Consider the following 24302-nt stretch of genomic DNA (forward strand, 5'->3'; position numbering starts at 1 on the left):
GGAGAGATTTAGATTAGATATCTAATTAGATATCAGAATCGCAGAATCACAGAATGGTCAGGGTTGGAAGGGACCTCTGGAGATCATCTAGTCCAACCCCCCTACCAGACCAGGGTCACCTACATATTAGGAAGAAATTTTTCACTGTGAAGGTGGTGAGGCACTGAAACAGTTTGCCCAGAGAAGCTGTGGAAACTCCATCCCTGGAGGTGTTTAAGGCCTGGTTGCATGGGCAACCTGGTTTAGTGGGAGGTGTCCCTGCCCATGGCAGGGGAGTTGGAACTCAGTAATGTTCAAGGTCCCTTCCAACCTAAACTATTCTATGATTCTATGAAAACCACCACTAAACCATGTCCCTAAGCACCATGTCTACACATCTTTTAAATACTTCTAGGGATGGTGATTCCACCACTTCCCTGGGAAGCCTGGTCCAACGTTTCATAACCCTTTCTGTGAAGAAATTTTTCCTATATCCATCCTAAACCTTCCCTGGTGCAACTTGAGGTCTTTTTCTTTTGTCCTATCTCTTGTTACTTGGGAGAAGAGACCAATCCCCCCCACCACCACCACCTTGCTACAACCACCTTTCAGGTATTTGTAGAGAGCAATAAGGTCTCCCCTCAGCCTCCTTTTCTCCAGGCTAAACAACCCCAGTTCCCTCAGCTGTTCCTCATAAGACTTGTTCTCTAGACCCCTCACCAGCTTTGTTGCCCTTCTCTGGACACACTCCAGAATCTCAGTGTCTTTCTTGTAGTGAGGGGCCCAAAACTGAACACAGTACATGAGGTGGGGCCTCACCAGTGCCGAGTAGAGGGGGACGATTACATCCCTAGCCCTGCTCACCACACTATTCTTCGTACAGGCCAGGATGCCATTGGCCTTCTTGGCCACCTGGGCACACTGCTGGCTCATATTAAGCCAGCTGTTGGCCAATACCCTCAGGTCTTTTTCCACCAGGCAGCTTTCCAGCCACTCTTCTCCAGGCCTGTAGCATTGGCAGGGGTTGTTGTGACCCAAGTGCAGGACCTGGCACTTGGTCTTGTTGAAACTCATACCATTGGCCTCGGACCATCGATCCAGCCTGTCCAGATCCCTCTGTAGTGTCTTCCTACCCTCAGCAGATCAACACTCCCACCCAACTTGGTGTCATCTGCAAACTTACTGAGGGTGCACTTGATCCCCTTGTCCAGGTCGTTGATAAAGATATTAAACAGGACTGGCCCCAGTACTGAGCCCTGGGGAACATCACTTGTGACTGTCCACCAACTGGATTTAACTCCATTCACGACTATTCTTTGCGCCCAGCCTACCAGCCAGTTTTTTACCCAGCAAAGAGTACACCCATCCAAGCCACGAGCAGCCAGTTTCTCCAGGAGAATGCTGTGGAAATGGTGTCAAAGTCTTTACTGAAGTCTGGGTAAACAACATTCACAACCTTTCCCTCATCCACTAAGCAGGTCACCTTGTCACAGAAGGAGATCAGGTTTGTCAAGCAGGACCCGTGCTGACTGGGCCTGATGACCTGGTTGTCCTGCATGTGTCGCATAATGGCACTCAGGATGATCTGTTCCAAAACCTTCCCAGGCGCTGAGGTCAGACTGACAGGCCTGTAGTTCCCCAGATCCACCTTTTGGCCCTTCTTGTGGATGAGCATCACATTTGCTAACCTCCAGTCAACTGGGACCTCCCCAGCCAGGAGTGCTGATAAATGATGGAAGAGTGGCTTGGTAAGCACTTCTGCCAGCTCCCTCAGCACACTTGGGTGGATCCCATCTGGCCACATAGACTTGTGCACGTCTAAGTGCTGTAGCAGGTCACTCACCATTTCCCCATGGATTATGGGGGTTTCATTCTGCTCGCTGTCCCTATATGCTAGCTCAGGGAGCAATTGGTTCTACTACTAAAGACTGAGGCAAAGAAGGCATTAAGTACCTCAGCCTTTTCCTCATCCTTGGTCACTATGTTTCCGTCCCCATCTAATCCGTAGTCCTCCTTTTATTGCTGATGTATTTATAGAAGCTTTTTTTTTATTGTCCTTAACATCAGAAACCAGACTAAGTTCTAGGTAGGCTTTGACCCTTCTAATTTTCTCCCTACGTAGCCTCACAACACCTTTATAGTCCTCATGAGTGGCCTACCCTTTCTTCCAAAGGCCATAAATTCTTCTTTTTATCCCTGAGTTGCAACCATAGTTCTCTGTTCAGCCAGGCTGGTCTTTTTTCCCAACAGCTCATTTTTTGGCACATGGGGACGGCCTACTCCTGTGCCTTTAAGACTTCCTTCTTGAAGATCGCTCAGCCTTCCTGGACTCCTTTGCCCTTGAGGACTGCATCCCAATGGACTCTGTCAACCAGGCCCCTGAAAAGACCAAAGTCTGCCCTCCAGAAGTTCAAGGAGGCAGTTTTGCTGACCCTCCTCCTTGCTTCTCCAAGAAACGAAAACTCTGTCTTTTCATGATCACTATGCCCAAGATGGCCCCAAGCCACCACATCCCCCACAACTCCTTCTGTGTTTACAAACAACAGGTCCATCAGGGCACCTTCCCTAGTTGCCTCCCTTACCAGCTGTGTCAGGAAGTTATCCTCAACACACTCCACACACTTTAGTGACAACTAAAACCACCAGTGCACTATCAAAAGTATTTCTCATCCCGAATCCAAACCATAGCATTATACCAGCTGCTAATAAAAAAGTTAACTGTCCCAACTGAAGCCATGACACCTGCTAAAGGATTTGTGAAACTGGCTGAAAAATATTACATTAAAATGTTTAAAGTAATCAATTGCTAACTTCTTCCACTGCTCTTTTACTGTGTTGATTAGCAGCTGCTGGATACAGACCCAGATCCTGAAAAGTTATAAAATTATTATCAAATGTGTGTCGTTATAATTCTAAAAAATAGGCATAGGTTGACAAGAATATAAACTTTACAATGTTACAGCTGAAGCTCTACTTCAACTGACTGATATAGAGTGTGTTGCAGAGGAAAAGACTTCTAGTGAGATCTGTATCAAAGTAAAGACATTGATGATATCGAAAAAAAGAAGGAAATTTCATTTCACTCACAAAAACAATGAGAAAAAAAAATCCATTAGACTTCCTGAAAAGATTGTACTGAACAATTTGAAGGAATTTTGCATTTCAAATTCTGCAATAAATTTAATCACACAATACTTCAGAGTCAAAATTAAAACTGAAATTTTAGCTTCACCAAAACACAAAGTTGATTATTGTAATATTAAGAATTATTACTCATGAAAATCACTGAATGCTACTATTTTACAAAGTTTTCTGCTGAACCATGGTTTAAGGACATTGAAAATTCATTTTGATCTCATTTGGCTTACAGGGATTGTATTTCACTTAATTTTTTGCTTAATGTTATGGTTTAACTAATTGATGGAGTTTGGTTTGGGCAATGAGTTAACGCTCTGGCTACTGGTGCCATCTTCAATTTGGTTCCACAAATGAAATTAATTTCTAGACCATTATTGGAGGTCTCATCTCCAGTCACATTCGCATGCATCACAACCACCATGGCACATAGTTTCAAGGCTCAGGAGTAGAACAGCAGATGACAGCGAAGCTGGTTATCATAGACTTGTAGGAGGGCCACTACACATAAGTTAATGAACTATGCCTTGCTTACGATATTTCTTTCACTTTTTTTCCCCCCCCCAAATTTACTTAAATGTACAGTAAATGTATTTAATAAAGATAATTAATAAAGATAATTTTTATCAGCGGTTTACCCTTAAATTCTTGAGTCTTAGGGGTGTAGTTTACAAAGTAAACTAGCCTTTGTTACAACCACCTTTGCAGTAATATTAGCCTATATAAAACCAGACTACTGTTCTTATGGTAGAAGCTGCTTTTTTTTCGCAGTGAAACCACTTTTGTTCTCGCATGGATGCTAAAGAAATGCTACACAAAGAATCATAGAATCATAAAATCAGTGAGGTTGGAAGGGACCTTTAAGATCATCAAGTCCAACCATTAACCTACCCTGATAAAAACACCACCACTTCTAAACCATGTCCCTAAGCACCTCATCTACCCTTTTCTTAAACACCTCCAGGGATGGTGAATCCACCACCTCTCTGGGCAGCTTATTCCAATGTTTAATAACCCTTTCAGTGAAAAAATGCTTCCTAATATCCAATCTAAACCTGCCCTGACATAACTTGAACCCGTTTCCTCTTGTCCTATCACTTGTCACCAGGGAGAAGAGGTCAGCTCCCATCTCTCTAAAACCTCCTTTCAGGTAGTTGTAGAGGGTGATAAGGTCTCCCCTCAGCCTCCTCTTCTCCAGGCTAAACAACCCCAGATCCCTCAGTCATTCCTCATAAGGTTTGTCCTCCAGACCCTTCACCAGCTTTGTAGCCCTTCTCTGGACACACTCCAACACCTCACCTGTAGTGAGGGGCCCAAAACTGAACACAGTACTCGAGGTGAGGCCTCACCAGTGCCGAATACAGGGGGATGATTACTTCCCTAGTCCGGCTCACCACACTATTCCTGATGCAGGCCAGGATGGTGTTGGCCTTCTTGGCTGCCTGGGCACACTGCTGGCTCATGCTCAGCCGGTTGTCCACCAACACCCCCAGGTCCTTTTCTGCCAGGCAGCTTTCGAGCCACTCCGCCCCCAGTCTGTAGCGCTGCATGGGGTTGTTGTGACCCAAGTGCAGGACCTGACACTTGGCCTTGTTGAACCTCATACCATTGGCCTCAGCCCATCTGTCCAGCCTGTCCAGATCCCTCTGCAGAGCCAATCTACCCTCAAGCAGATCAACACGCCCCCCTAGTTTAGTGTCGTCTGCGAACTTACTGAGGGTGCATTTGATCCCCTCATCCAGATCGTTGATAAAGATATTAAAGAGAACGGGCCCCAGCACCGATCCCTGGGGTCACCACTCGTGACTGGACACCAACTGGATTTAACTCCATTTACCACCACTCTCTGGACACGGCCATCCAGCCAGTTTTTTACCCAACGAAGAGTATACCTGTCCAGGCCATGAGCAGCCAGTTTCTCCAGGAGAATGCTATGGGAAACGGTGTCAAAAGCCTTGCAAAAATCCAGATAGATAACATCCACAGCTTTTCCCTCGTCCACCAAGTGGGTCACCTTGTCATAGAAGGAGATCAGGTTTGACAGGCATGACCTGCTTTCACAAACCCATGCTGACTGGGCCTGATCACCCTGTTCTCTTGCATGTGCCGTGTGATGGCACTGAGGATGATCTGCTCCATGACCTTCCCAGGCACCGATGTCAGACTGACTGGCCTGTAGTTCCCTGGATCCTCCTTCCGGCCCTTCTTATGGATGGGTGTCACATTTGCCAACCTCCAGTCAGCTGGGACCTCCCCGGTTATCCAGGACTGTTCATAAATGATGCACAGTGGGCCGGTGAGCACTTCCGCCAGCTCCTTCAGTACCCTTGGATGGATCCCATCTGGCCCCATAGATTTGTGCACCTCCAGGTGCTGAAGCAGGTCCCTCACCATTTCCCTTTGGATTACAGGGGCTTCATTCTGCTCCCCATCCCTGTATTCTAGCTCAGGGGTCGGGGAATTCAAGGAACAACTGGTCCTACTGCTGAAGACTGAGGCAAAGACGGCATTAAGTACCTCAGCCTTTTCCTCAGCCTTGGTTACTATGTTACCGGCCCCATCTACTAGAGGACAGATATTATCCTTGGTCCTCTTTTTATCGCTAATGTATTTATAGAAACTTTTTTTGTTGTCCTTGACAACAGAAGCCAGGTTTAGCTCTAGCTGAGATTTGGCCCTTCTGATTTTTTCCCTACATTGCTTCACTACCTCTTTGTAGTCCTCCTGGGTGGCCTGCCCTTCCTTCCAAAGGCTGTATATCCTCTTTTTTTCCCTAAGCTGCAACACTAGCTCCCTGCTTAGCCAGGCCGGTCTTTTTCCCCGACGGCTTGTCTTCCGGCACACGGGGACAGCCTGCTCCTGCGCCTTTAGGACTTCCGTCTTGAAAGACATCCAGGCTTCCTGGGCTCCTTTGCCCTGGAGGACTGCCTCCCAGGGGACTTTGTCAACCAGGCTCCTGAAGAGCCCAAAGTCCGCTTTCCGGAAGTCCAAGGTGGCAGTTCTGCTGACCCCCTTCCTTGCTTCTCCCAGAATTGAGAACTCTATCATTTCGTGGTCACTGTTGCCAAGACGGCCTCCGACCATCACATCCCCCACAAGACCTTCCCTGTTTACAAACAACAGATCCAGCAGGGCACCTTCCCTAGTTGGCTCTTTCACTAGTTGTGTTAAGAAGTTATCCCCAGTACCTTCCAGGAACTTTCTAGACTGTTCCCTCCCTGCTGTATTGTATTCCCAGCAGATGTCCAGCAAATTGAAGTCTCCCACGAGGACTAGAGCTCGCGATCTTGAGACTTCTCCCAGCCGTTTATAGAATATTTCATCTGCCTCCTCATTCTGGTTGGGCGGTCTATAACAGACTCCTACTACAATATCTGCCTTGTTAGCCCTCCCCCTGATCCTTACCCATAAACGCTCAATCCCATTATCACCATCATTTAGTTCAAGACATTCATAACACTCCCTGACATACAGAGTTAACACAAAATAAACACTATTTGTGCCAACAGCACAAGGTTGTAAATCTGTATGGCTTTCCCTAAAACATAACTAACATTTAGCACCAAGACATGGGGTGTGTCCAAAAAAAAAAAAAAAGAGGCGTTTTTATTGCCTGGAAACTAAACAGTTTGGCAGCTGAAAAGTGGTGTCTGTGTTCTCTCCTGTCTTACACGACTCGGAGCTATAATGAAAAATCAGTAGTGAAACAATAGTAAATAAGGAAATAATGTTAAATGAAAGGGTATAAAGAGTTCTGTTGAATATGTTAGTTATGGAAAATATTAAAAACTTAATAATGCTACAACATTAAATGTAACTATAAATATATTTTAGAATTTCATCAGCTATACCCAATCAGATAGTCTTTCAGATATTTGTCCATCTGTGAAATACAAAGTGAAAATTTCAAAGTGAATTATAGTTTTCTCACATAATGCAAAGGGCATTCCGTATCATCATCTTAGAATTGCACAGGGCATTAGAAAAATTAACTTGCTTTTGCAGCCCAGGGATCATTCTGCTCATCTTTCACGGAGGGCCAAATATTCATTTTACTGCCACATTAAATAAGTACTTGAGGAGGTGCTCTTTGGGCTGGGCAGAGGAGAGCTACAAACACAAGGAGGTGCACTGCTGCTTAAAAGAGCTCAGCTTCCAGATAGCTCACCCTGCCTGTATTTTTAAATCAGATTTCACATAGAGAAAGCAATATTCACTGCTTACCTTTCTGTTCTATGCTATGAATGACTGTCCTTCCCTGTTCATCCATAGCCAATAGAAATGTGGTTATACATTCGTTTTCCCCCTGCAAAGAGCAGGAAATGGATTTATTGTCTGAATAATCTGCAGAGGAAGGAAAAAAAAAAAAAAGTCATTCGTCAAATCAAATGAAATTTAACATGTAATAACAAGAGAGACTGCCAGCATCATGTTTGTCACAGACTTGTCTGTGGATGGTAAAGAGTGAAAAACGAAAGCAGAAATACCCTCAAAATTTCTACTAAATTTAATGCCTTTTCTTCCATCCCAAGTTTTGTTTCGCTTCAGATTTTTCACTTATATTTCCAAAGAACTGATTCAGGTGTTGTCGGTCTGCACTGACCATCTCGTGCACCTTATTAATCCGGTGTACTGTGAATTTCAATGAATTGGAAGCGCTTCCAAGATGCTTAACTGCCAGCTGTCTAGGAAATTTAATAGTCCCCAACTATGGGACAAAGTAAACAGTATGTTCTCTTTGGTTTACAGCTACTCCTATGGTGGCTAGATTATGTTTCAGAAGTAGATATACATACATCAAACAGCAATGAATACTGTCGAAAGAGCTGGCATTTATTTCTTCCACAATGCCACTGTCAAAGATTAGCGTGTCCAGGATTGTCACAATAGTAAATATAAATTAATAACAGAAAACTGTGATTCTGGGATCTTTGTAATGTGATTCCAGGGGAAGCAGATAAAAAGTGACCTGGGATGACAGTCTGCCCCGTTTATTTGTCTCTCCACTTAATATACATCTGCATAAAAACTTAATCTTCTTTTTTTCCAGATGATTCCTAACTGGGAAACCTTTTCTGCTGATAAAAGTTCATTCAAAGGGAACAGGGAGACAGGAGGAGGCTGGCTGTGAGGGATGATATACAACAAATAAGATGATCAAAAATTGAGACTTCGGGTCCAGAGCAAGAAATGCCATAATTCGGACCCTGACCATTATATAGTATTTTTACTGAGTGAAAATATCCAACCCTGGAACTGCGTGCAATTATACCTCTGTGGCCTATATGTTTCCATATAACCCATGATTCAAAGAGCATCGCAAACCTAGGTATGCTTTCAATACATTTTTAGTGAAACTTCTTAAGTTTTTATTTTTAGAGGTAAGAAAAACCAGTAAGCTTCTCAAACATTTCTTTGAAAATAGTTGTCACTCTAACCTCTCCATTATTCCTTACCAGTCAAAACTTACTGAAATTTCATAAGCAACTGTGCTAAAAATTTTAATAGCAAGAAATCTAATGAAATATAAAGTAGGAATCTGACAGGAATATGGATTTTAAAGAAATCTATGGTACATAAAGAAATAAGTGCTTACTCTTTTTTCTGTCTTTTCTTGGGTTTTTTTTTTTTCATATTGCTTATTATCATATGGTTTGATCTTATAGAAAAGACTATTAAACACCATAAAGAATGTGAAAGTATAAATAATTGACTACCCAACAGTCCTTTTTTCTACTCATTTTAAAGTGAGAATCACATCTGGTTGGATTTTAATGGAAACACACTCTTGATATGTGATAATCTTGTATTTAACCTGTTGCCTGTCCTTGGTGTCAGAGCAATGTGTTATCTATCAAGGTGACAGGCAGAGACGACTTGCTGATTTAACAAGATTTGGTTTTGTTAAAAGGACCACAAACTACACACTGAGTGTACTCAATTAATGGCACTCAGCACCAGGTCACAATTCCAGTAACACTATCACAAGTTTTGCAATATTTGTTATTTCCCAACTCTTTTAAGCAAGCAGATCCAAAGAATATTCGCTTGTGGGTTTTTTTGTTTTTTTTTAAAAAAAATAAGGAAGAAAAAGGTAGTTGTTAGCTATCCTGAAGGCGAAGAAAAACTTGCGGGCATATTCCAAATATCATCCAGAAGGCAGCAACTGCATGTTAGTTATTTTTAAATTGTAATTTTTAATTTAATGTCATAATTTGAGGCCAAGAGGAACAGAAATCTGATGGTATGCAAGGATGTAGAAATGAAAGCAAAGATGCCAGTTCAAGCTATTCAGAATACCAGTTCAAGCTATTCAGAATACTTATGCTTAGTATTTTTATTTCTCTGATGCTATTTTTCAGATGAGGGATCACTAAGAGAGAATACTGCATAGATTATTTTTGGTTCATCATCACAAAAATTTGCCTAGGTAAGTAAACTCCTGTGATTTACACCTGCGTAATTTTCTGTGTTCTGCAGGGAATCATCACACTTTTCCCACTTCTGCCTGCAGCCTTGTTTTATCCCTGGAGTCACACAGGAAGAAGAATTGGGTAATGGGAGCAAACTGGATCCTTGAAGAGCAAAAGATTGGCTCCTAACAGATACTTAGAGAAAAGATTTTTTTTAAAAAAAAAAAAAAGTCAGTAAATTTAAAGATCATTATGCCTTTTCTTGTTTGTCTTTTGCTCAATAAAATGCTTTTTTTTTTTAACAGTTTCATCTCACTTTGAGTCAGAACAACAGAGTGGTGCTAATATAGAGGTTTATTCAGGCTCCAGCATCCGCTTTGTTGCTGTGCTGGGAATTTGTGTGGTGTCAACACTACAGAGTAGGAAAACTCTGTTTTTTTTCCAAGGGAAACATAACTGTCCCTGTTGGGCTTGTGGCAGGAGTAGCTTGGTGTCCTGTGGCAGGAGACGCTTTTTAGGAATGGCAGTTCCTCCTGGGTAGCAAGTAGAGCAGCAAGGGCTCCTCTTAGACCCATCTGGCAGAGGGGGAATTAACCCAATTTAATATTCAAATATTAAAAAAGGATGAAAATAAATATTCAAAAGCAAGGGATGCCTGCCATGGAGATGAGCCCAGTAAGCGTGAAACCATCAGCACCTCCAGAGCTGCTGTGTCATCCCGTGCCCTGCAGATGCCCAGGCGGAGAGGCTGCCCGCTCCGGTGACCCTGCTGTGGGAGGGTGGGAGGAGAAACCCCCGGCACCCGTTGAACCAAAGCAGAGGAGCTGAAAGGCACGGCTCAGAGGCTAAAACAGGCATTCCAGGAAACAGGAAAATTTAAAGCCTGTGCTTTTTTTTATTGCTCCACAGTTTCAGTCATTGTGTTGCAACATACGCACGCAAAAGAGAAAGTAAATCTTTAAGTGCTAATGTTTTATTTAACCTAGAGCTCTTTCTAATTTTCAAAAAGCCTTGAAGCATTAAAGAAACTGAAATATAAAGCAGAAAGAAGCAGAATGCTATCATATGAAGTTGCTTAATAATCTGTCTTAAATATTATGTGGTGATCTAGTTATACCACTTTCAAATTTTTTTTTTGTTCAGGTAATACAGTTTCAATCTTAGAAATTCTTTTATTAGTTATTATTTTATTTTCAAGATTATTTTTTTTTCTCCTCAGGACTTCTTAAAATGAAGCCACCTCCATGCCAAAACCAAACTCTTGTGCTATTACACAAGCATTTTAGATGAAACACAGTTTCCAAAAGCTTCCTTTTTTTCTTTTTTTTTGGAGGGGTTAGGATGGGAACAGTTATCCAGCCTTCACTACAGCAGTTGCTGTAACTGCTGCAAATAAATTTTAAATCTAAAGAAGTAGCTGACAGTACCAATCGGGGAAGCACAGGACATAAAAAAAGGGAAATAAGCAGGAACAGGAGATGATGTTGTCATTCTCATATTCCTGTGACCTCTGTGTGTGTGAACAGAGCCGTATAAGTGACTGTTCCTGTTCTTGATCAGTATTCATAATATTTGAAAGGAGAATGTCTTATATATTCCTAGCTACAAATATCTGCCATCTGGCAATAGCGACCTGAAAACTTTACTAACTGTAGAGATACAATAAAAGGGCTCATATGTTTTAAAGCTTGTAAAGACATTTTTTATATTTATAAAAAGATACTGATGTCTAGAAAGGCAAAGCATAATAATAATTTTAATAACAATACAAAATTCGAATTAGTTTTCCACACAAGGGCAATATTTGCAACTTCTGAGCTCTATATTATGGAGTAATGCCACCAAAACCAAAAGGTGTAGGTTGGAAAGATGTGTATCAGTGAAATTTATGCATGCGTGCCGCTGTGGACGGGTTCCCATCAGTTTGCAGGCACAATCCTTAGATGTGCATACAGCATTCTACATTGTTGTCCTAACTTTTATATTTTTCTGATTTAATGTTTATGTTTACATCTGTGGTGTGGATATAATGCACCTATGTCCTGCCTCACCTATCAATTGCATTTTGCCATAGGACTGGGGCTAGAGTTGCCACTAGGAGACATACAGACTGCCTACTGTACAGGCAAGCACCTTCCTCTGGAGGAAAGAAAAAGACTTTGATGTAATATTTCATTTAAAGTTGTATTTTTTTCTGAGAGTACTGTTTTATTCAAGGTTAATTCCTGTTCCAGAAATTCCCATTGATGGAGGGCAGTTTTGAATTACAACGAGCAAGCGAAAGATGTGCTTAGCCTTTAGGATACTAGGAATGTCTCAATAAAACCTGACAAGAAGCAGAACGTCATTGCCAGAGGTTAAAGGGCTGCGTCTAGTTGCCGGCTGTAATGGAGAGTGTTCATAAGGACTGGAGTCAGGTTTTGTACGGTAAAAGAAGCCACACTGGAACTCATGGTGTGGGCTGACTTAACCTCAGGGGCTTTCATTGGCCACTGATTTGCAGGGACTGGTATTTATTAAATTCTGTCCTTTCTTACATAAACTGCTTAGAAAGTAGGGATGATCCAATGAGTTAATTAACCTGGAGGGGTAATACCAGCCGGGATCTGCATTTCCTACTTACCACAGAAGAACTGTAGACAGACAGCCATTGCCTTATGATCCCTAGCAGAAAAACAAGGCTACTTTCAAATATAAAATTACTGAAAATAGAAACTATCGCTAATCATGCACACACAGAAAAGGAAGATCGAGTGTACAAACCTTCTGCAGTGCTGACAGTTGCGTCAACCAGTTTGCATTTTTCACTGCATTCACCCGGTGACTTGTCATCGGAAGCCAAGTGACATTCCACACAGCTCCTGTGGAAAATAATTCAGTGGCTCATCAATCTCTGCCTGTCACAAAGCAACAATATAAAAGCCAGTACATATGCATCTGCATTTTAAAAAGAAGCTAAACAAAAGGTCTTGTGCTATGGATACAGTAGTTCTCAGAAATATGATAGGTATTGCCAACAAAAAAAGCCCAACGCCACTTGAATAAAGGTATTGTGGATAAGCTCTCTCATCCTTTTTTCTCTCTTACCTTATTAGCTATCAGACAGAACCCAAGGCAACATTATTCATGGAGGAATATCAAAGTCATGGGGTTATTCACACATAGCATTCATTTCAAAAATAAATATTCCTAACTAAGCTCGTACTAAATACCAGCCAAAGGAATGCCTATCAGATGAACAATATCTGAAATCAGCTTCAGAGAGATCAAGCTGGGGCACCTACTATAAGTCTTCCTTTGTTCAAAGTCTATTGAATAATGTATTAAAACACTACTCAGGTGTCTCAACAGATGTCTCTTGAATGTGATTACTTGTCTCAGGAATTACTTAGGTCCTAATTAAGCAATTTATTGGGAAATTATTTACTTTAACAGTGGAATAACGGAAATATTATTTAAAAACAGAGTCTAAACCAGTTCCTTTAGAAGTGTCTGAAAATCTTCCCAGAAATTCAATGAGGATTTTAATATATCCAAAGGTTATTCATGGAAAAAGGAAGCAACGAACACAATTCCTATATGAAAATTTTTGATCCAAAAGGTATCTTGCTGATTCTTCACAAATAGCTTCAGCCAGATTCAGGGCCCGAGACTCTAAGAAGCAGCCTGAAAGACCAACTGCTTAGAGAAACAAAAAGAGAAGAACTGCAAGAAAACACCCCCGAAAAGAATCGGCCATCTCTTGTTGCATTGAGTTACGTATAAGCATGAGAATACGCTGAGGCTGTCGAGATTATCTTCATGTAATGGAGATGACCTTTATCACTCGCGCTGGAGATGGTGAATAGTAAAGGCGAGCAGGTAATGAGATAGCCTCTATCTCACGGAGGAAAATTCAGCGGTGTTGGTGTTTTTGTCATATTTGCCACGTTTCTCATACTACCACTCTTTTTCTCAGCTGCCTAGCCATTAATCTCCATCCCCTCTGACATGGTCTTTCAGCTCCCTCGGTCACCCTACCCAGATATTCCCAGTGTTGTCTCTCCTTTGGCTTTCCCTGCCCTGCATTTCAGCAAGGGAAGACACTGAAACAGAGAGAAAAGATCTAACACTGCCTACGACATACATGTTTAAATAGGCTAATGTAACGCCCATCGTGTAACTTTATATTTCTTATTCTCTGCCAAATTGTGCAGAGCAAAGCAGCAGCATTGCCCTTCGTGTTTAGTACAGTTGCACGCAGAAGTCCTCTTTGCTGAAAGCTTCCAACAAACTGTTTGACTTGGTTTTGCAGGTCTGATTTAGTGCTAACATAAACAATGATTAAATCACATGCCATAGAATAGCTTCTCATCTCAGATGTAGCGTAGACTGCAATGACAGGCGTGAAAATACAGTGGTGGAGAGCTGGCGTGGAAAAGAAATGGGCCTCAACTCTAAATGAGTTTTTCATTATATAGTCATGAAACATTAATGCAACTTGCACTGACTCGGCACTCAGCAAGCAAAACGAGGGTCATTAATAACGTGTATTCTCTGAAGCCTAATTCAACTCCTAACTTGAATTTCTACTGAAGCCTGCTCATTTGGGGCCGACTGTGGCCCTGCAAGAGCTCACCTGATACAAGCATAAGCATGTGTGTACTTAGAGTGGTCAGCTTTGTGTCACGTATTTTTGGTTGCTTTTCCTACCATGCCCTGTAGCATACACCACACATCACAGCAGGAAAGCGACATAAATTTTCTGTGCTCAGTGAATAGAAGACACTTCACCATTTACAATCAATTTATCATCAACTTATACATGACATACAGCTACCCACTGATTTCATCCCCAGACTGTGACCCAGTTTATCACAGTTGGACCACTTTAATTCAGCCAAGCTTAACTGAATTTGGACTATGAATTTGCACACGTGTAAAGCTTGAGCAGACAGCGTGACCTTATTAATTCACATGCATGAGAACGGTAATACAAATGCCAAACTTTTCTGCGAGTCCTCATTTTTGCTGTAGCAGCTATGCTGGGATGTTCTTATTCTGTACTGTGGACTGCAAGGAGACTCATCTGTATTTGTCTGACGTTATCATAGAAGGCCACCATCCTGATTAGTTGTACAACCAGGGACAGCAGTGAAAGCGTGGTGTTTTACTCGTGCTGCTTGTAGGTGATTAAATTGTTTTCCATAAAGTTCTATTGTACACGAGTAATACTGATAACCGGTTGATGTATGAGTTACAACTACCTCTCTCAAAGGGCAAAGAAGCTCTTGGGTTCTGGTCTGTAAATCCAGTTTGCGGTAGCAGCGGTAAGCACACTGCTGAGGCAGTCTAGGAAATAGATACCTGGATGATACAAACATCAGAGACGCAAAACCAGCACATTACCTCCTGGAACTGCAAGGGTCACTGCAGAGAGGGCATTTTTCACACGTTTGGCCTGAAGCCCCCGGATGGGTGCAAGCACACGACCCACAGACGCATTCGCCTCTCCCGCTGCACAGCGTCCCATCCTCAGCAGTGCAGGTGCTGGTGTCAGTTGTGCAATTACAGTATTCACCAGTCCATCCACTGTGGCACACGCATTCCCCACAATCACAGTCACCATTGCCTGGAAAAACATTTATTATACTTCAAATCAGTCTCTTATTAAGAATCTGAATGATGGCCTTTAAAATAATTCTCCTCAATAGCAGATATTTTCCTGTCTCCAACTCTTCTTGCTCTTAAATGTCCTTCTTCTTCCCCCAGCATTTTCAGTTTTAAGCCAGGATCAAATTTTTGCCTAGGCTGGCTGTAAGCCAGGGCAGCTCCATTCTCTTCACTGGAGTTCTCCACACAGATCTTATCTCCCAACAGTGCACAACCTAATGGGTAAATCCTCTTTCATTTATAGCAGCATAATTTCGGCCTGTCTGTTCAGCACAATCTCATTGCCGGTTCCTGCCAGTTTAATCCTACTCTCATTGTTTCAACAGAATCACTTCTCATTTATAATGGTATAGCCCAGGAAAAAAAAATTATGCATACAAGTTCTCAAATTCTGATTGTATCTTACTAAGATAAACCAAGAGTCATTGAGGTTACTGGGTTAAAATTATAAAAATATCAGAATTATCCTAAAAGTGATTAATTAAGATTGATTAATTAATTAATTAATATTTCTATGCTTTGATAATTACGCCAGAGTGAAACTGTACACTAGCTAACACCGATGTCTGTCAATGTACTTACCTAAGCTTCCCCAGAGCTACAATCATCTACAGCCATTAAAAGCCTGACCCAGTGTGATGGTAGCTGATACGCTCCGATAACGTCATGCCAACTTAGACTAGATATGGAGTGGCTCAAGGTGTCTCATTTTTAAATTTGAACACAGGGTTAAAAACTGTTTCTTGTTTTAAGTTGAAAGGTCATTCAGAAATAGTAAATTACACCTTATACAGAATTGATTGCAACTGAATGTATGATGAAAGTATAGATTCACAAGCTCATAGCTGAGTAAGACAATAATGCTTTAAAATGCAGCCACTAAAAATAGCATCAAGGGACCGTACCTCCACATTGAAGCCCTCTGTGTCTCACACAGGAGAAGTCATCGCACTCACAGCGTGGCCCGTACACCTTTCCGTACGGGGACGGGTGGCAAACGCACTGCCCGCAGTAGCAGTCGCCTCTCCCGCTGCAGGAGCTCTGCTCTGCCGAGCCCCTGCAGGAGCTGGCGCCCAGGGAGCTCTCGTGGCATTCGCAGTGTGGCCCCACGTAGCCCGGGCTGCAGACGCACACCCCGCACTCCCACGATCCTTTCCCTTGGTTGCATTTTGGGCTGTTCTTCTCAGCCTTCGCCTGACAGTTACAGCTGCATTGGGGATGAATTTCCATTTCCAGCGTGTCACTGAGCCCCACTGGTTTTATCACAATATGCCTTCTGTTTTTTTCACAAGAAGAGAGACTTACAGTCACGTTGAAAGAGACCTGGAGGTGAAAATGGTGCCTGTTCAGAGCTGCAGTGCACATAGCTCTGCAGGGTGCTCTGGAAGCACATGCAGAGGACAGAACAAGAAGGTCATAGATCATAGAATGGTTAGAGTTGGAAGGGACCTTAAAGATCATCGAGTTCCACCCCCCCTGCCATGGGCAGGGACACCTCCCACTAGACCAGGTTGCTCAAAGCCCCATCCAACCTGGCCTTGAACACTTCCAGGGATGGGGCCTCCACAACTTCCCTGGGCAACCTGCTCCAGTGTCTCACCACCCTCAGAGTGAAAAATTTCTTCCCAATATCTAATCCTGCCTTTTTGCAACTTGTTCGGAAGAAGATTCTTTAATAAAGGGCAAACTCTCTACCTTGGTGTCCTAAATTCTCTGGACTTCATGTCTTTTGAGAATTTGTTCTTTACTTACTGTGTCTCCCACTTTCACATGAGAGCATTTCTTCTGATGTGGAAAAAGGGTCCCGTTGCTACAGATGGCCGTGAAAGAGAGATTGAGCCCTTCTGTCTCTCCCAAGACCTCCAGATCCACCTCGGACCTCAGCTCCTTAAAGGAAAAAGGCGTGAGATGAATGAAGCGATAACACTGCCAAGTGCTGCTAATGCTCCATGTCTGTGTAACGCAGATTGTAACTTATCCTGACCTACACAGGAGTAATTTGTGGGTTTAGCACTTTATTTACAGACTTCTGTATTGCAAGAAAAATGGAGAACAAGCAAAACAAAGAAAGTGCCGACAGAACTGGCTTTCAGTGGAAAGCAATGGTGGTATCAGTTTAATATCCGCTATCTCGGGGCTTATTTCCTGCCTTTGCAGGAGAATAAATTCAGTCTTTTATTAAATCATCATTCATCACTAAGTGCGCTGCTGACTGATACAGGTTTTCCTTTAGCTCTGCTCTTACCAAGGAACGGATTTGTGTCCCTGACTGCATTGGTAGCTCTGGGCTTCTCCTGATTAGGCAGCCTATGGCAATATCGCTCCCCGCTTATCTCTGCTGGTAGAATCAAATCTCACCCTCTCTCTTACGGCAGAGCAGGCTCCAAGCTCAGTTTTGCCTCAGTGCAGGGCCTTCGTGACTGAGCTCGATGTTTCCACGGCCGGAGACAGAACCAAGTCTCACGGTGAGCTCCCACAGCCGGCGGCCTGGTTCCGTTCCTTCTCCCAATGGAAATTCCTGCTTCATGAGCTGTTGGTGCTATCTCAAGCTGTATACAGCAACGTACTCATTTCTTAAATCAATTTGTTCAATCAAACTTTTATCTCTTAAGTGAAAAACTTACTTCCTGAACTCTCTCACACCCAGGTTTTTATATTTAACTCTTTATAATATTCTGTAGCAACTCTGCTTACACAACTTAGCCTGAATCCAAAGCCTACAGCAGACCATAGGGAAATTCCCTATGACTTCATTGGATGCAGTAAATGGAAATTTTTCAAAAGTACCTTAGCAATTGCTGAGCAAAAGTCTCACTGACTTGCCTTTCTGCTCTTGTGAGCTTAATTGCTTTACAAAATACCCCCTGCACTTCAATCAGAGCACGAGGAACTCACTGACCTTACTTCAGCGAGTCATTCCAGTAAAGTCATCAGGATGACTCACTGGTGTAAAGGCCTGGTGGGGTAAAACCAACTAAAAGTAGAATAGGTATAAACTTGCATAGCCAACAGCTCCCTGTTCTTCATACGTGTCCTGGATTCCCTGGAAATTTGTCTTAGGGTTGTGTTTGGTGGGGTTTTTTTAGCATCTTCTCATTTGGAAAGCCTTGTCAGTAAACCCAAGCACTTAATAAAGAAGAGTAACACGTCATGCAAGATGATGCATTCACGTAATTCCCAGAGGTCTGTCCAGCACACAGCCAGAGCAGTAAAACTGAGCACTGGGCATCGGGTTGGTGACCTTGGTAGCTCTGGACGTGTCCAGTTTTCCCTTCATGTTTGTTTTAGAGTTAGGTGCTTGTGCTGCTATTGAAACAACGCAGAGATTCTTAGAAAATAATTTGTTTGCAATAGCTGGGCTCTCACAAAAAGACGAAATAGAGCAAACCTCTAGGCAAAACTGTGAATGTTAGTATGTGCTAATGTTACAGGAAGTATCACCAAATAGTCCCTCTTCCACCAGCTGCAAAACTACGAGGCTCAAAATGAGGGCAATCACGAGAGAAAATTAAATACTGCCGAAGGCCAAGCGTTATACTGTGAATCCTGGTGCCTGTACTGGGTCATTAAGAACATGCCTTGCTGTTGTGAGAGGTCAAAATACGCACCTGACGCCACAGAAAATGAACGCATAAACTGTGACAATCTCCAGTTTCTTAGATCTTAATGTCTGTGAGTATTTCTAATGGTGTTTTAAATCTCCTAAGCTGCTTGGCCGTAGTTTGGGGACAAACAGCAGAGAGTTTCGTGAGTTTTAAGCCATTCACGGAGAAACATTTGTGGTTCAAAAAATTTTCTGAGTGAAACAACAGACAAAGCAGTGTTACAACCTTGTGCCTTTGTGTTACCTGCCCTGTTTTAATATATTGTTTCTTTGGTCTCATTTCCTGTAAGTGAAAAGGGAACCAAGCACTGAAACAAAAGAGTGGAATTTTTCTGAAATTTTAAAATCCTGGAATAACTTTAGTCAAATGGCCTGATATCTGTCACAAGGCAATTTATCCTACAGCTCTGCAATACCAAGTTAGGCTGAATTCAATGTTAAACAAAGCAGGCAGAAATATGCTTACAGAAGAAAATGAATCATACTTGGAAAGAACACGAGAGCTCCTTGTAACAAATATTTTGACAGCTCAGACTTTCTTAACTTGCTTACTTCCTCCCTGAAGCTTTTAGATAGCAACACATGGGGAATGGCATTAGCAAACCTTGTGCTTGAACAGCAAGCAAAGACTCAAAGGCACTTTAAAAGCGTTAAAAGATTTAGCCTAACTTTCCTCTTGGGTGGCAAATAGTTATTTCTTCCTTTTTTGTGGGTAAAGAAGCAGAGACACCGGGCATTGAAGTACGCTGCTGAGAGTATCATGAGAGGGCTGTGACAAAAGTTGAATTAGATCTTCTGTTTTGCATGTGATTTTTAACCCTCATTTTCCCCTTCCCAGCCCCCCAAAATTCAGATGTCTTCACTTATAAGGTGGTTTTCAGCGTTTCCTACTTGGAAGATTTTCAATCATGAAACAATAAAATGGGCTTGGGGAAATTTTGAGCGTGACATGTCGCTACTTGTACACTTTGTACATCTTGAAATATATGTAGGATTTTAAGAACCTATGAGCAACTCTGGTGCGTGGTCCAGGCATGCTGTACCTGAATGAGGACATGACGAGGTATGGCCCGAAGGCAGGAGCACCGTTCCTGCAGCCGCCTTCCTGCTGCTATGGGAGGGGAGTGAGCACCCAGCTCAGAGACCCCTCCAAACCCTGCCCACAGCATGGCTGAACCCGGGACTGGCCAAAACAACTCAGGAGTTTCACCAGGGTCACCTCTGACAGCTCTGGGAGATGAGCTACTCAGCACACAGCAGCTTAAAAGTCAACAATGTCCTGGGCGTCATGAGCAAGGGGGCTGAGAAGAAGACAGAGGGCATTATTTTTCCTCTGTATAAACCTTAGTGTGCCCTGTCTTGTGTACTTCAAGCTCCTCTGGTCTCCACAGCTCAGGAAGGACTCACTGGAGTCAGGGAGGATAAAGAAAAGTTCAGCTAAAGTCACCAAGGGGATGGAGCAGCTGAGGAGAGATTTAAAAGGTTGGAATTGTCTGATTTGGAGAGAAGGTTGCCGGGGTGGAAGGTGTCTCAGTGATAAAATATTATGAAATCATGAGGACATGAAGATAAGGTGAATGCAGAGCGTTGTTCACCAAACCCGGCAACACCAGAACTAAGGTGCACTCCGTGAAACTTTAAAGCATAGGGAGTAGTTTAAACTGGGAAAACGTATCTTGACACAGACTTGTTTTTGCCACAGGAGGCAATGGAGACTGAAAATATGAGCAAGTTCAAAAAGGAGAGTAGAAAAAAAAAAATAAACGTAGACAATAGATAACTCTACGGCAAGGAGGCAAGGATGCACTCTCCACTTTTCCAGTATTCCAGGAAGGCAGAAGATACCATGACACTGCAATTGGAGGAAGCACCATTCTGCACTTCCCACAAAGTTGCAGCAAAGGCAGGAGGACACAGCACTTGGACAATTATTTTATGTTTTTCCGTTACTCACTGGACAACAAAATGGTATTTCAGCTGTTAAATGTAGGAACCTCTGTCTATGCGCCAGAGTGCCAGCCTCAAGAACCCCTGATAGGAACCAGACGTGACTAGCAACAGGTTGGACTCCAGAAGTGAAATCCTGGTGCCACCAGATTGCTAAACGCAATAGCTTTGCTCATGTAAAGATTTCCCCTCATAGTTACTAAAATGTGTAGAGTCCCAAGATTAACCTTAAAGTTCTTTGCTTACTTAGTTTTCCATAGGATGGAGAATCTTCTGGTACTTTGTATTTCATGTAAAAAACATAACTCGCCGGTTGTATTGCTTTTATAAGGGTTATAAGAATTTGGTTTGCCTTCCTATCGTCAAGACCAAAGGAATTTTTGGCATAATGATGAACACCTCATTCAGATGATAGGAGGAAGATCAGAAAAAAAAAAAAAAAGAGGGGGGAAGAATCAGAAGCTCTTTGCAAAGAGTTGTTTGACATTGGAGCCAACTGGTTGAGCAGGTTTTTAATAAAAAGGGGCTGAGATAGAAGAGAGAAATCTGTGATATATCAGCATATATGTAAATTAATATATCTGTGTAAAGGCATGTAAAACTGTCTCACAACACTCCCCAGAGAGAAGAGAACCAGGCAGCCAGGATGCATTTTACAAACAAAGCTCTGAAGAGCAGCGCTGTGTTTATCTTCCTGTCATCTTTACAGTATTTCTTGTTATTATCTAAGCAAAAGCATTCAAGTCTTGGTATTATCTACACAAACCCATTTCATCTCCTGTGTTCTGTGTTTCAAAAACCTCAGAACAGCCTCAGAGGGGCAGCATCAAATTGCTAAAGCAGAGAAGAGCACTGAGCACAGGATAGTGCTTTTTTCTCCAGATATTCCTGCAGAGCAATTGTACATCTGCTCTGGTGACAGCTACAGATGGGAAGAGAGTTGAGTCCCTGTCGAGATATTGAACCGGGAGACCTGAATACCTATATTAAAGAAGGCTTAAAAGTAGGCATGAAACACGGGACTATGAAGAAGGCAAGACAGATGTGAATTTACCATTCCAGCAGAACTAAGGAATGAGAGAAGGTTATAGGATTTATTTTTTCTGTGCTCACTTAAACCTCAGAGCGACCAAAACTTTTCCTGTTAAGGTCAACACCTAACTGATGTTCTTGTAATCAGTGCAGAAAAAGAATCAAAGACACTTGCTTTTACCAAACTGCAGCGTAACTTTGAAAATATAGACATGCAGGAGGAAGAAAACACCTTACCTGATATGCAGCAATGATCAACTGGAGAATATTTCCAGAATCCTTCTGTAGTCGTCCAACAGTAGCTCCAGGAATAAGCTTTGCATAGTTCTGAAAATAAAAAAAAAATTAAAAAAAAAATTAAAGCATAAAAAAAAGACTAGATGACGAGGTAGGTGACAAGGAGCTACCATCTGGAAAAGAATGAAATATATTGGAGCCAACTAAAATAAATAATAGTGACATTTTCAAGGACCCTTGCAGATTCAATGCGCACGTCCTATTGAAAAAGTCCTATGGAGAAGTGCTAGTTTCACCGCAAATTAACGGGACATCTATTGCTAAATCACCTCTGTGTGCTTGAAAGTTTGATACTGTAGTATTTTTCAGCTATAATTTTTCAAATTTTGAATGAAGATATATTCTGTCAACCGTTGTGTTTTTGTCTAGTAAAAATAACCCAAACCAGATTCAGCTGCTCTACTGTTTCTGTACTATTTGAAAGTCTTGGACCCTACATTCAATAACAGCAGTCACTTTTTTATCTTTGCAAGCAACTGAGCACCTTGAATTCCTGGTTACTGAGGGCACAGAAGTTAAGAACTTTAAACTAAGGGCTACAAGAACTTTGAACAAAGGTCCTCAAAAAAATGCTGCTGGTTTATGATTGATGTAACACCCCCCACATCTCCCAGTGGTCCGTGGCTATGATTGATTGTATGTTGACTTTATGTTAATAATATAGTGCCAATTTAACAATCGATTTCAGGGATAAATTTTCTTTTCCTTTCGCATTAAATTGCATTGTGACACTAACATGACATCTAGCTGCTAGATTTTAAATATGCTTGATTAAAATTTATCTTTCCTGATTGTTAACTACATGAACATCTCTTCCTTGTACCCATGCCTTTGAGAAATAAGTGTTCATCATTAAAAACACACATTGTAACATTCATCTTCCTTTGCAATTTATTGTATCGATGCTGTATTTTAATTAAAAAAAAAAATAATCCAGCGTGCTATTAATACACACGGATAGTGTGATACCCTTATATCCTTCTTATACTTTACATCTCCAAAAGCCCTCTGATTACTTTATACGTTATGTATGGAATACTTATCATTCATTAGATTTCTGAAGTGCTATTGTAAATCAGTGGGATTAACTGCATTTTATGTTACAGCTGGTGACTTCGCATTCCTGACTCCTCCTGTGATCAGTGCTCTCTCGAGGATTCTTAGAATATTGAAACTCTGCGTTTTGTACACGTGGACCTTTTGGGAGATAACTATAAGAAAAGACGATAAACCTGGAATTTAAAGTATAGCACCCTTTAATCTGTGGCATGCCGAACAAACAGCAGGGATATACTGTTCTGAAGACTTTGTTTTATCTTTCCTCTTTGAACAAAAATTTTCTGCATGGTGATACAAGGATGACGTTGCGAGCCCAGTCTAAGTGTGTATCTCCAGTCGACTGGTTAAACCCTCCCTTTTAGCACATATTTCTGTCTAACCATTAAGAAGGTGAGGCAGGCTCATGCTTTTGGAGTACTACTATCACAAAACTATCCAAGGGATGACATGGAATTTAGTCTTTCAGCAAATATTCATTAAAAGATGGTCTTCCCTTTTTATAAAGATACTCTGATTCATGCTAGTGAAATTTGACAATTATGTATTTGAGTTTAGTGGGGTAATGTCTAACTTTTAGCAGTGTAAACGGTAGAATGATTTGCATCATAAATAGAGTGTCATGCCAAATTTATAAAAATAATTTGAAATTCTGCGCAAGTGTGGAGACTGGAATATTTTTAGTTCAATTTTCAGCAGTGAAATGTAGTCTGAAAAAAGCCATTTTTTCAAGCTGTATTCTCCTGTGATATAAAAAGAAATATTTTTTTCCAAAAAAGAGCAATTTCTGTTTCAAAAGAAGTGCTGCTTAGTCAGGATTAAAGAGAGAGTCTTGTCCCTCATCTAGGTTTGAATAAATGTTTAAAGAATTCTGCTTGAAAACAAATAATATCAACAATAATAACAACTACTTCATAAAACCTTAAAGACTGATGCTTTCTTGTATACCAAAATAGGATTTACACTGTGCATCAAAATATCATTATTATTGCAATATTCACAGATGCTTTTTTAGTGAATAGCTTTTACGGAATAAAAACATGCCCTGCTGCTTTGGTAAGACTCATCTGAAACTAATGATGCAAAAAATTGGACTTGTATGAATATATTTTAAAAGACCTTTTTTTGGGGGAAAAAATATTCCTTTTTATAAACAATCTCAAACTATCGGGCCTCAGTGTAAGGAA

General features: G+C 41.7%; 1 protein-coding gene across 1 annotated transcript in view; it reads right to left on the bottom strand.

Moving 5' to 3' along the window:
• Positions 1 to 24302, bottom strand: part of ITGB6 (integrin subunit beta 6) — a gene marked incomplete at both ends in the record, with an annotated part of 39007 nt that overhangs the window by 3958 nt on the left and 10747 nt on the right. Inside the window, 6 exons of the mRNA XM_082484452.1 lie at positions 7339 to 7458; positions 12291 to 12388; positions 14916 to 15138; positions 16085 to 16502; positions 16932 to 17066; positions 22000 to 22089. Coding sequence (XP_082340578.1) covers positions 7339 to 7458; positions 12291 to 12388; positions 14916 to 15138; positions 16085 to 16502; positions 16932 to 17066; positions 22000 to 22089 — 1084 coding nt within the window. The remainder of the gene's footprint in view (positions 1 to 7338; positions 7459 to 12290; positions 12389 to 14915; positions 15139 to 16084; positions 16503 to 16931; positions 17067 to 21999; positions 22090 to 24302) is intronic.

Source organism: Vanellus vanellus, assembly GCF_965231255.1.
Source record: "Vanellus vanellus genome assembly, chromosome: 5".
NCBI lineage: Eukaryota > Metazoa > Chordata > Aves > Charadriiformes > Charadriidae > Vanellus > Vanellus vanellus.